Genomic DNA, 12,382 nt, shown 5'->3' on the forward strand with positions numbered 1-12,382 from the left:
GCAGAGCGAAATGACTATCCCCCTCACTCAGGCAGCTGTGAGGTTTGCCAAACGTCCACCTCTATGTTTTGGAAAATGAAGGATTCTTAAGTAATTAAGTTGATATTCGCCCATAAAGAAAATGTAATTAAGTTGATCAGACCAACACTGTGAGTTGCAGCTTGGCTCGAATATTAATCGTACAACAACACATGCAATTAAGCAAAAACAAAGATTCTTTTCTTTCGTTATCTTTTACGCCTGTTTCATATCGAATATATATTAGAGTAACGCTAACGAGTTTGCTGGATGACAGGGAGAGTGATGTAATTGGCCTATTCCGCTATAGAAATACGTGGCCACTCTGCATTGAATTCTTGAGGACCGGGAAGATTGATGTGAAGCCCCTCATAACTCATAGGTTTGGATTCTCGCAAAAGGGTATCGAAGAAGCTTTCCGAACCAGTGCTGCTGGTGGCAATGCCATTAAAGTCATGTTTAATCTGTAATCCATCCTTTGTCAAATGAGGGTTGGAATTATCTGCATATAATCTATAAAAGATGTCAATTCTTATGTTGACCCAGTGCCATGCATGTACCTCATTCCTGATTCTAATAGCATCTCGAAATGGTTTTTCTTCATATATTCTCAACCAATGATTTTTTTTTTTAATCATTGATTTCATGGTGTACAGGACATAATAGAAGCTTAACTATATTACTCTGCCCGACTAGTGCTTGGAAAAACTTAAGCCAAAACTACATTTTATGGTCTCTAAGACCATATATAAGACCATAACAGAATGTGGAAAAATAAAAAATGGGTCTTTGGGCGAAACCTTGACAGCATACCTTCTCTCCGGCCGGTAAGAAACAATTAATAGTTGGTGTTCTGACAGTGTTCTCTAGTTTACCATGAAAAATTTCCTGTAAACTCCCAGAGACCAGGTTCTCATCCTTCAAAGAATTGCAGGGAAATGAATCGATGATAATTTGTTTCAAGAGATCAATGTTTCGAAAACCTGTGCCAGCTGCATTACAATAGGATGCATACAAGCCTACCTCAAAGTACTAGTCATGTGCTTCTTTAAGATGATATGCAACCCATCACAGCTAACTTTTGGATCGAAATTACGATTAGGTCATCTTGGTGCAATATTACCACTCAGGTGATAGTATGTTAATGTCCATTGCCTTTTCAGGACTACTGCTTGTATCAATCCAATTTCTCTATAACTGCACATGCACAGATGAAATGAAGGCCATCATTAGTAGGATTTTTTTCAGGTATTTACTCTTTTAAAATTGGGAAAGTGAAGCTCCCCGGAGATACTTGATGTCATCCTATTTGCTTCAATGGAGCTCCAGCCAGATGGTTTCTGCACATTGTTCCCCTCCATCAGTTCTCTCATTTTTGTAGCATCATCCCACCTATCCGAGCTTGCATAAGTGTTTGACAAGAGAACATAATTTCCACTGTTAGAAGGATCCAGTTCAAGAAGCTTGTTTGTGACAACCTCAGCTAAGACCACATTCCCATGAAGCTTACAAGCACTCAATAATATCCTCCACACTACAACATCCGGATGTATAGGCATTGTTTTTATGAATTGATAGGCCCTCTCTAGATAGCCGTAACGACTTAAAAGATCCACAACACAGCCATAATGCTTCATTTCAGGGGTTAGTCCATGAACTTTTTCCATAGTTTCAAAATATTGCAATCCTTTATCTACCAATCCAGCATAAGTGCATGCAAGCAAAATCCCAACAAAGCACCCATGAGTTGGCCGAACACCTTCTTCCAACATCTGAGAGAAAAACTCAAGCGCAGAATCAGCAAAACCATTAACAGCAAGTCCTGAGATGACTGAAGTCCATGAAACGGAGTCTTTCTCTTTCATATCATGGAACACTTCCAAAGCCTTATCAACAACACCACATTTGCAATACATATCTATCAAAGAGTTTCCAACAAAAACATCTGCTCTTATACCATGCTTGCAGATATAGTCATGAATTGCCAGTCCAACATCAAGAGCACCCAAATTGGCACAAGCAGAAAGCACACTAGCCACTGTAATCTCATCCGGTACAACCTTAGCAGCCATCATATCTTGAAAAAGCTTCAATGCATCTGTAAATTGGTTAGCTTGAGAGTAACCTGTAATCATGGAAGTCCAAGAAATCACATCCCTTTGCTTCATGTTGTCAAAAACCTTCCTTGCTTCAATAAAATCCCCCACTTTCATATACCCTTTGATCAATGCATTCCAAGACACTACATTTCTTTCGAGCAACCTATCAAATAATTCCCGCGCTAAATTAACTAAACCACGCTTTCCATACATATCTATCACAGTGTTCCCCAGATAAACATCAATATGAATACAATGTTCCTCAATATATTTAACCATAGAATCTGCCAAATTCATGTTATCTGTATAACAACAGGCTAAAATAACTTTCACCATTGTCACAGCATCAGCTTTCACATTAGCTTCTTGCATTGCCCTAAACAAACCCAATAATTCCTTGAACTTTTTGCATTGACTATATCCACACATCAAAGAATTCCAAGAAACTATATCTCTTTCCTTCATTGTGTCAAATACTTTCCTTGCAAAACCCAGATCGCCACAACAAGAATACATGTGAATCAGCGTATTTGCAACGAATAGATAGGAATCAAACCCGAGTTTAACAGCATGAACATGAAACTTTTGACCGTTTGCAACATCCGAAACTCGAGCACAGGCCTTGAAAACGAAAATAAAAGTCATAATATCACCAGGAAAACCGTGTAAATGGTACATTTGGTTATACATTTTAATAGCTTCATTGGGTACGTTACTTTGGGAAAAAGCACGGATCATGTGATTAAAATTAAACATTGTGGGTTCTTTAGTTTGATAGAAAACATGATGGGCTTTGTGCATATGAGAGGGAGCAAGAGAATAAGCTCTGATCACGGGAGATATAGAAAATGGGTCTTCGTGGCGTTGGTTCCTGAGGAGGTGTGCGTGAAGCTCTTTGGCGGCGTTGATAGAGAGCGGATTCTTGGTTACTCGCTCTGGTTTCAGGGGCGTTGAGAAGCTAGTGAAACGGCGCGAAATATGTCTCGCGAGTTTCATGAAGAGCGGGTGATTCTTGTGGCAGAAATTTCGGGTGAATTTTGGGACACTGAAGTTTCAGTGGTTTTTTTTTTTTTTTTTTGATTTGTGAAGTTGAGATTTTCTTGGTGGTTCATGACGTGACAATGAGCCGTGCTAACTAATAGCACAAGGTGGGCTTCCGTGATTGGGTTTATGCTGGGCTTGATATCGAAGTCCTCGTCTTCTTAATTCCTACCTTTTCTTTTCTTTCTTTTCTCTTTTCGTTTTGAACATCATATTAAAAAAAAAAAAATTCTAGAATTGAAGGTAACTGACATGGAACATGAAATTGTGGTGGTGTAAATTAAGGGAGTCCTCTTCGCTGTTCCTTATTCTGATTTAGCAGCCATGCATCGCAAAGGAATTGATGTTTAAGCTTATAATTTTTGCATTTGAAGTTGATAGATGGAAAAGCGAAAAGGGAAATGGGAAAAGAAGCTTGCCTAAAAACCTTTACTTAAAGCCTAAAGGAAGTCTCTCCCTCTCCAAAAAAAAAAAATCCTTAAAGTTGGCAACATCCATGTAAATCCAAGAAGAGATGGTTCGTTGCTTGGGTAATATTTGCTTCCTGTATGCTGGTGACTCGTGATTGAGGTGAACTATTTGTAGCTCACGGGCTAGGCACTAGATTTGCTTGATGTCAAATCACGTTCTATCATAGTAATAATGTTGAAATCAGTCCTTTCAAGCTTTGATAGTAGGCATCAAATTTAAAAATTCTCACGCATTCCCAGAAAGGATATTCCCCTTCATTATTCATCATATACCTTGAATGAAATTATGCATTTTCTTACTTACAAATGCAATTTAGCCAAGGTAGAAAAGATGTGAAGTATATATATTGTTGATCATTTTATCATTTCAAGTGGAAATTATTAGTCTCAATCAATGGACAATGACTGTCATGACTGGGAAGTTTGATGATTGTTGTCTGCTAATTGTCCATAACCTTAGAGAAGGTTGGCATATAGTCAGGTCCTTCTTAACTTATTAATAAGGAATTGACTAGCATTCATATCCCTTAAATAACCTTGAAATGTAAATTTTATTGTTTGATGGGCTTGCTTAATAAATTACAGACAGCTACAACAGTATAATTAAAAATTTTGTGAATTAGCATTGAATCTGGTTGCTTTTGGTCATTTAAGCGGAGAAGTCAATCGGAAATTGAGTTATATCCTGCTGTCACTTCATGTAGTTCCCAAGCACAAAAAATGTGGCGGCAAGGGTTCAAGATAAGGAATGACTTCGATTTTAGCCACCCCACCAAAATTAGTGGAGCTTAATGGAATTCAATTATTTCTATGATTCTATCATTTCACTCCAAATAGGACCAGGCATGTAAAATAGGGCCTCCCCATATTGAAATGAATATCGATGTATGGATCCTGATTCAACCTGAGGCCATAATTATTTATCCCTAAGGTTGCTTTCTGCGGCCATTGTTCATCAGACTTCCTTTGGACTTTCAACCCATTTTGCTTAATTTTCAAACAAAGGTTAAGTATCCATCATCATCAAATACCTCAGCTCTAACCTACATAAGAAAAATACATGATAAAGAAATAGCGTTTCTGTAAGTCTATTCGAAGAAATGAAATTTCAAATAGAAGGTTCTGGCTAGGGTTTCCAGTTCAACTTGCCCGCCGGTACTTTTACTAGACCTTGATAACCTAAGCCTAGGAGTTTATTTGACGTATTAGCCTCATAATTTAAAGAGGCTTAATGCAAGATGTTTATGAGAAAAAAAAAAGAGACATTTAAGGGGGCAAAAAACAGTTTCTGAGAAGTCATGCCTGTGAATTATGAAACCCCAGGGGGAAATCAAGCCAAACTGGCTTCAAAAGAATCCTTAACGTTCACCACTGAAACTTGTTTTCATAAGACGATCATTTGAGAACGGAATACCCATTTTAAATTTATTGACCGATTTGGAACTCCATTAAGATTAATGGATTGAAAGTATCTGGTGGAGGCTTTATTTGCTTGAAGGCAAAAAGCAGCTGCCTCAAACCCAATGAGATTTCAGCTGTTTAGATACGAAAATTATTTCCTTGGAGGTGTAATTGCAACCGTGGCACAAACTAGACTACAAGATAAAGTGGATGAATGGTTGCTGTCATTTCAAGGCCAAGCAGGTGTTTGGTGTGGAAAACGGTGAGAGTTAAGGTAACCAAATGCTGACACCAAAATGCTTTCATTCAATTGAAACCCAGAACTGTTTGAGCAAGAACCGGTGAATCTTTTCCTGCCACCTTCATCCGTCAACAAGGACCGACCACGACGCAACATTATTTTATCTTTGAATCTTACTGAACCCCCAAAGACATTGATCAACAGTCATCATGACCAAAAAGTACAGAGCATGTTTTGGCTATGAATTTGAGAATGATGCTTGTGGACCTCCAAAAAAGCATTGAACAGTTCCAAAATGGGTGAAGGACTTGGTCACAGCCTCACTGGTCAGCTTGGATGGTTGCTTTGGGCATTTTTTGCACGCGAAGACTCAACAAAACTCCAAGTTTGAAATCCGTTTAGTTTGGTCGCAAGCCAAGTTGAACAACAATAAAAGCATATATGCTCTGCAATTAACCCGCCCCTTAAGTTGAGATTTAGGGATAGGTTAGTTGGTCGGTTTGGGTTTTGATGGTTGCGGATTTTGATTCCAAGGTAGAGAGTGGGAAGACCACAATTGCTTCACGCAATTCGCCACAGTCACACACAAGACGCACCCCACATTCGCACTCCAAATTCTGCATTTTCTCCATATCTTTGACAAAAGTGCAAAATAATTTCTTTCTTTTTTTTTTTTGGCTAGCCAATAAAATTTTTTTTCTTTTTTTGCTTATATATATGAAATGGATTTTTATTATAGGATCCTTTAAATGCCCCTTGAATCTTGATGAATGGATCTTTTGTTTGTTTTTTTTTTTGGAGGGGAGTGGAGAATTTAATTGCTTAATAATTTCCCTTAATAAATGATCAGTTACATAAATAGCCAAAGAAAATAAATATGGAAAAAGATTGAAACGAAATTGAACATATAGTATATATACATATTGCTGGTTTTTGACTTTGATGTTTCAATTATCATGATAGGAAATGATAGTTATACCTTACTATAATAATTTCTAGAATATATATATATATATATATATATGAAGGAAAAATAAAAAAAAAGGGAAATGTTTTTTTTTTGACACCTAATCTCTTATCCAGAATGTGTTCGTTAAAGCAGAAGATGCAATTATTAAAGAAAGTCTTCTCTTTATTTTGCCCACCCCAACTTATAAATAAATAAATAAATAAATAATAATAATAATAATAAAACACATGAGGAAAAAGGATAAATTGAAAGAAAAAGTCTCCAAACTAAGAAGCATATTCATCGATTATCTATTAATATTAATCAATGTCAGACCATAGCCATGGATTTTATATACCATATATAAATAAAAAGAAATTTGCGCAAAAACTTTGTAGTTGGGTTAATTGATTGGATCATACTGAGATATTATGGACACTATCATATATAGCAAGAATTTTATTACAAATCAAACAAACTACTATCAAATAATTGAGATCTCTACTACCCCATTTTTTTCCCCTCACAGCAGATTATTGGAAGTTTTTCTTTTTTTTTCTAAACTTAAAACTTCAATGGCCACTAATTAATTTGCACGTAAGAAATTGCACATGATCTCAGTTTTGAAATTTGTTACGAATGAATTGCATCATATATTTTGGTGGTGAGTCTCGGGTCCAAGCCGATTGATGCTGACTAAATTGTCGTGATACCTAGGGCAGTTAAGGTGCGTCTTTCTGAGCGATGGACTTCCCCAACACGTCAAAGATTTTACTTATAGTCATTGCAATATAATACTAAGCATAAGCTCTGAAATAAATATTAAAAATTAGAATTAAATATTACACTAATTTACATCAAGTCCTTACCGGCCATTTGCTGACTAGGGATGGAAGGTGATTTATGTGTTAACATAGTACCAGTATTCAGTATTAACCAAGATATTAAAATACCCGCCCCCTGCCCTCGTTGAACCCTAACTTTCTGCCAACGCAAACCATATATACAAATAAGTAGCAGTAGTATTTATATAAAGCACTTATTTATATCTCCTGATATTCCTCCGTATTCCCTCTGTTTCATCAATATTCAAAAACCCTCTTTCCATGCTTTCCTCTTCCGCCTCAAGCAAAACCATGAAAAAATCCACGGCGCTAGTTGATGCAGCCTCGTGGTACTGTGCCGTAGCCTTGTTGGCCTTAATATTGATAGCTTCCATCAGGGCAAATTCTGCATCAGATGAACCTGTGAGAGGGAGCCAGCTCCTAAACCGGCCCTGTGATGAAATTTATGTCGTCGGAGAAGGGGAGACCCTGCACACAATCAGCGACAAGTGCGGCGACCCTTTCATCGTTGAGCGCAACCCTCACATCCATGACCCTGACGATGTTTTCCCTGGCCTTGTTCTCAAGATCATCCCTTCGACGGGTAGGAAACTATAGAGGTAGCCATACACCAAAAGCTTCTTCAAACTAATACAGCCTTGTATCATAACATCATATTTTCAAACAGGAACAGACGAAGATTTATACTTTTGCATACATGAATTTTGGTCCCTTTTTCTTTTCTTCTTAGTTACTATGTTATAGGAGATAAACAGTTGAACAGCAGAGTCTTTGTAATAAGTTCAAGGGTCAATATCTGCGCTTTGAAGCTATAGAGAGAATAGGTCTTCCCTGATTGGATTACAGATAATATGGAGATTGGATTCTCCAGGGAAATTCCAGCTTTTCTGTAATTATGGTTTTTTATTTATTTCAGCTTTCTTCTTTGGCCTATAACTGGTTTGGGTTCACCTTTCTTTATGTTCTTGATAATTAATTAAGGGGAAAGGTCCTTTGAGATTAAAATATATCCTAAACACAGTGTCCATCAGGTCCCTCCCCATCGTATTGTTGGGACTTGGATACAGACGTTCTGTACATATTTCTCTATATCTATTCATCGTCAAGTTTGTTGACTTGGAGACGCAGATTTCTATTACGTCTCGTGAATCCGTTTCTGTTAATTCTCTGCCTCGTTCAAGGCTGCTAAAAACATTACTGTTGAATTGCCGGTTTGAAACGACAAAAGCCATCGGCTTGGTGTCCACAGGAGAAAAGTCTTGGGCTGTGGTGGCTGGTGATTAAAGCAGAGTTTGCTGCAAATTCCAAACTTGTATTTGCTTTTATGCGCACGTGTTGTTTATCCTTTAGTAGTGACTTTTTCCAAGTTATTTATGTTAACATATTCGTGGTTAAGTAAATTTGATGTTGCATTGACCCAAACCTACCTTTTATTATTTTTTCAGAATAAGAAAACCCCTATATATTGCGGACTAAACCAAAAATAGTTGTATGACTGGACATGAGTCACCAGCCGATGATCTTTCTCGAAGAAGTGAGGATTCTGACAATTGATCTCTTAATGAGTTAAGAATCTGCTCACGCCTATCTGATTCAAGTCTTAATTTCTAAGCGAATAAGGTATAATTATCCATCTTTGAACCACGTTTAAGAACACAAAGAAGCAGTAATTACCTGCTGTATCTTTCAGTCTTTGGAAAACTGGGAATTTCCCTTGCCACAGGCTAAGCTGTTCCACTTGGCTTCAACTCTTGAAATATTTGGTTTGACTGACTCAGCAATATATACCCTCCCTTTTTTTCTTTTCCCACAATTCCTTGTGCCTGTCAATTTTTCATTTGCTCATTTTTTTTCTCAATTGTAACACATCTTAATGTAAGTCAAGAAATTCTATAGCTGATTGTGGGAATTAGAATGTCTTTTTTCTCGGTAAAAACGTGAAGGATCATGGAGCGGTGGGGTGGTGGATCCTTTTCTCTTATCCAATTTGCCAGCAAATTTGTATGGTAAGCCTAAACCCTAAATGTGAATAATATCATGTACGAAGACAATCCTGATTCTTTCATCATTCGCTTAAAGTTGAGTGTGACTGGCCTCATCATATAATAAGATGGGATGGCAAGAATACCAGTGCCACCTCCCTTCTCACTTATCTTTTTTTTTTTGCTTTACAATAATTTTTTAAATTTAAAAAATAAATAACAAAAACATCAACTAAATGAAAATTTATTAACATAAGATCAGATGTCTATATCGTAAAAACTAGATGTCAACTATGCAAGTGCTTTGTTTTTTAACGATTCCAACCATAGCTCAATGTACAATAACATCGAAAAACTAAAGATTCAATTTAAGTTCTGATTTTTTTTTTAAGCTGAGGATAAAATTTATGTAATTCCAAAAATTAGAATTTTATTTCTTACAATATTTTTAAAGGGAAAAATTTTCTTCTAGGCGCTCAAGATCAATAAAGAAAATAATAAGATGTGAGTAATGAAAAGGTCTATGAATTGTGCTCTCGTCTAGGGCCTCTACGAACTTTTCCATTTTCGGTAATGGGCTAGTACTATATTACAAAGTCACGGGCTGCCTGGCTATGTGGTCAGAAATCCAACTGAATTTCCAGCCCAAGTACTGATCTTTCATCGTTAAGACTTTTGGGCAGGGGACTTTGCTAATTTTATCATAACTAACACGTTGACGTTCACGTTGACAATTACAATTACTACTAAATAGTCTCTCTCTCTCTCTCTCTCTCGTCATTTTGCTCCATGATGGTGGATCGGCCTGTAAGCGGAATACTAGACATGGTTGAGCAGGAAGAGGCGGGGCAAAGCACAAAGTCAAATCCTTCATGTGGAGGACAGCGACAGCCAAGCAGAGGAATTAAAAGGGGGTTGCATGTCAAATGAAGAACAAAGAAGTGTGCCAGTTTTGTGGGAAGCAGGAAATGAAACCGTGCAAAAGCTTAATGAGGAAACGAGCAAAACAGGCTCTGATAAGGATGGAGGCAGAGATGCCGCGATAGAATTTAAAAATATTGAAGTGAGACTTGGTGAAGAAGTGGATTGGGCTTTTGAAGTCAAACTCCGCTTGAGGAGGAAAACCCAAAATGCGAAACCAAGTCCAACAACAAGGATAGAGCTGGGCCTCATGAATCTCGAGGCTTAGAGGATCCCAAGACAGTGGAGAGTACCCGAAATGGGACTGGACCCCTGGGGAACAAGGCCCAAAAGCAAAAAAAGGGACGTGTTTCTGATGAGTCCTGTAATGACTTCAACCCAGCAGCACATCACTTATCCTCCGCCTCTGTGGCTCTTCACCTGAAAGCACTAGACCAGGCCATATCAAGCCTCCACAATCAGGCAAGCTAAAAAATAAAATATTGGGCCTTTTGAGCGAAGTGGTAGAAAGAGTTTGCGGCAAGAAAAGGCAGAAAGGCAGAGGAGAAGTGGGAAGGCCGTGCAGAGAAAAATTGATGAAGGGCTTGGAGCTGGTGGTGCCGAATCAATTTCTGACGGGGACATAAGAAATCGGAATTATGCCATCTTCGAAGAAGCCAAGGAGGTTTGTGTTGGCGTTTTATTTTATTTAATGTATCTATGAAGAGGAATGACATTTACATGTGAATATATTTGTTTATTTCATGAATAGATAAGAATGTATAATAAAGAGACACGTGATGTTTCATTATCTATGAATTCTCGTTTTTATTATTCAAAAGCACTTTTAATATTATGTATCTTGATTTCAGAAATTTTCTTAATCTCCTCTTTCTCAAAGATCATTCTAAGCCTTTTGCATTTTAAAAAAATATTTTATTATATTTTAAAAAAATTTTAAAGAGTAATTGAAAGATTTACAAGTTCATTAGATTTTCATTTGAGTGTGTTAGAAGATATTTGAGTAGTTCGTTGTATCTTGACAGCAAAATGTCATCGATTGCTATTTACTTTGAAAGAATAATAAAAATCTATTTCAAAATCAGCACCTTCCATAACTTGTTTGAAACTGATTTTTACATTTAATTTTTTTTTACTGTTAATTGTTGAGTCTCTATTATTTCTTTGTAGGTTCTTTTCATTTTTTGTCAAGTATCTCAACAGTTAGGAGACTAAATAAAAATCTTGGCTTCAATGCCAACTGTTAGGAGGGTGAAATTTATGGCCAACGGTCGGGCATATGGGGGTTATATCCTCGGCTAAACTCAGGTGAGGTGCAGGTAAATGGTGGTGAAGGCTGAGGTACTTACTGGTGAAGAAGAAACTATTGAAAGGTTATTGGGTCTAGAGGTCATTTCCTCAGCAATCAAGTAAGGCGCAAGGCAAGGTGCCCTGCCCCTGTGATTTCGTGCTATATGTTGTGAGCATGGGGCTGAATTTGTGCCATGTCGAGAAGCTGGTATGTATTGCAAAAAAAGTGACAAAAAAAATGAGTTTTTTGTTTTTACCGTACTTGGTAAAAAAAAAAAGGAGAATAATAGGTAGTGATTATAAGATTTTGAAGAAGTAAAGTTTGAGAATAATTTTATTACAATAGATTTTATTTTAATTTTAATAAAATTAATTGTTATGGATATTTGACTAAATAAAAAATTATTATAAGGGTAAACGTATAAAATTTCAAAAAAATTAAAATATGTCAAAAAAATTTTGTAGGGAAGAAATTATAAAATTTTTTAAAAATAAAGATAAGTTATAACCCCCTCCGCCTCTGCTGAAGGCTATGGTAAACTTTGGAAGGAAGAGTAATGGAGGGAATTAAATTCTAGTTTATAGGCAAAATACACTTTTTGGGTGGTTTGCAGTGAATTGTGAAGGAGGAGACGTGGGCATATTTTAATAATCACCAGAAGATGCAGTGTTAGGGCAGCAGATTGTATGGGTAGTTGACTGTGAGAGACATTCCAAGAGATGGCCTTATTGTGGGAGAGTGGTGTTTCGACATACCGTATAAACAAGAAAGGCAAATCAATGTTGAATATTTAGCAAAGCAAGGGGTGCAGCGTCAAGGCAACAGATTGTATACTTCAGGTTTTTGCTTTCATGTTTGTAATAACAAATTTCAACTAGCTTTTATCCTAAAGGTGTCATAGTCACGACGCTGATGATGACAATTGGAAATCAATTACTACCAATTAATATCTCTCTAAAGCAAGAAGCTAAAATAGGTTTTGCTTCTCATCTTTATAATAAAAATTTTCGATTACAATTGGTAATCCATCACTACTAAATAATCTCTTTCTTTGCTTCTTTACAATATAGATAGATAAATTGGAAAGCAAAAATTTCATGGGAAAAATTTTTAGGTTTCGCTTC

The 12,382-nt window shown here is 36.8% G+C and overlaps 2 protein-coding genes and 1 long non-coding RNA gene across 3 annotated transcripts; 2 read left to right on the forward strand and 1 right to left on the reverse strand.

Annotated features, from left to right (window-relative positions):
• On the forward strand, positions 1–623 carry LOC110416590 (uncharacterized). Its single transcript, XR_016351428.1, has 2 exons — positions 1–42; positions 296–623. It is a non-coding gene; the product is annotated as an uncharacterized LOC110416590 (long non-coding RNA).
• A 141-nt stretch (positions 624–764) lies between these two features.
• LOC110416584 (pentatricopeptide repeat-containing protein At2g22410, mitochondrial-like) lies at positions 765–3,210 on the reverse strand. The gene is made up of 2 exons (XM_021428599.2): positions 1,313–3,210; positions 765–1,215 (listed from the first exon to the last, which is right to left on the reverse strand). Exons 1-2 carry the CDS (start codon positions 3,111–3,113, stop codon positions 1,196–1,198), a joined length of 1,821 nt encoding a protein of 606 aa, XP_021284274.1. The 5' UTR covers positions 3,114–3,210; the 3' UTR covers positions 765–1,195.
• Positions 3,211–7,206: 3,996 nt separating this feature from the next.
• On the forward strand, positions 7,207–8,000 carry LOC110425871 (uncharacterized). The gene has a single exon (XM_021440945.2). The coding sequence runs from the start codon at positions 7,326–7,328 to the stop codon at positions 7,659–7,661; it is 336 nt and encodes a 111-aa protein (XP_021296620.2). The 5' UTR covers positions 7,207–7,325; the 3' UTR covers positions 7,662–8,000.
• Positions 8,001–12,382: the final 4,382 nt, after the last annotated feature.

This window comes from Theobroma umbraticum, unplaced genomic scaffold, assembly GCF_002168275.2.
Source record: "Theobroma umbraticum cultivar Fairchild unplaced genomic scaffold, ASM216827v3 scaffold_30.0, whole genome shotgun sequence".
NCBI classification, from domain to species: domain Eukaryota; kingdom Viridiplantae; phylum Streptophyta; class Magnoliopsida; order Malvales; family Malvaceae; genus Theobroma; species Theobroma umbraticum.

Coding starts and splice junctions, on each gene's coding strand:
- LOC110416584 (XM_021428599.2), bottom strand. CDS start 3,113: ATGAAACTCGCGAGACATATTTCGCGCCGTTTCACTAGCTTCTCAACG. Junction 1,216..1,312: donor AGCAAATAGGATGACATCAA/GTATCTCCGGGG, acceptor GTGCATGTGCAG/TTATAGAGAAATTGGATTGA.
- LOC110425871 (XM_021440945.2), top strand. CDS start 7,326: ATGCTTTCCTCTTCCGCCTCAAGCAAAACCATGAAAAAATCCACGGCG.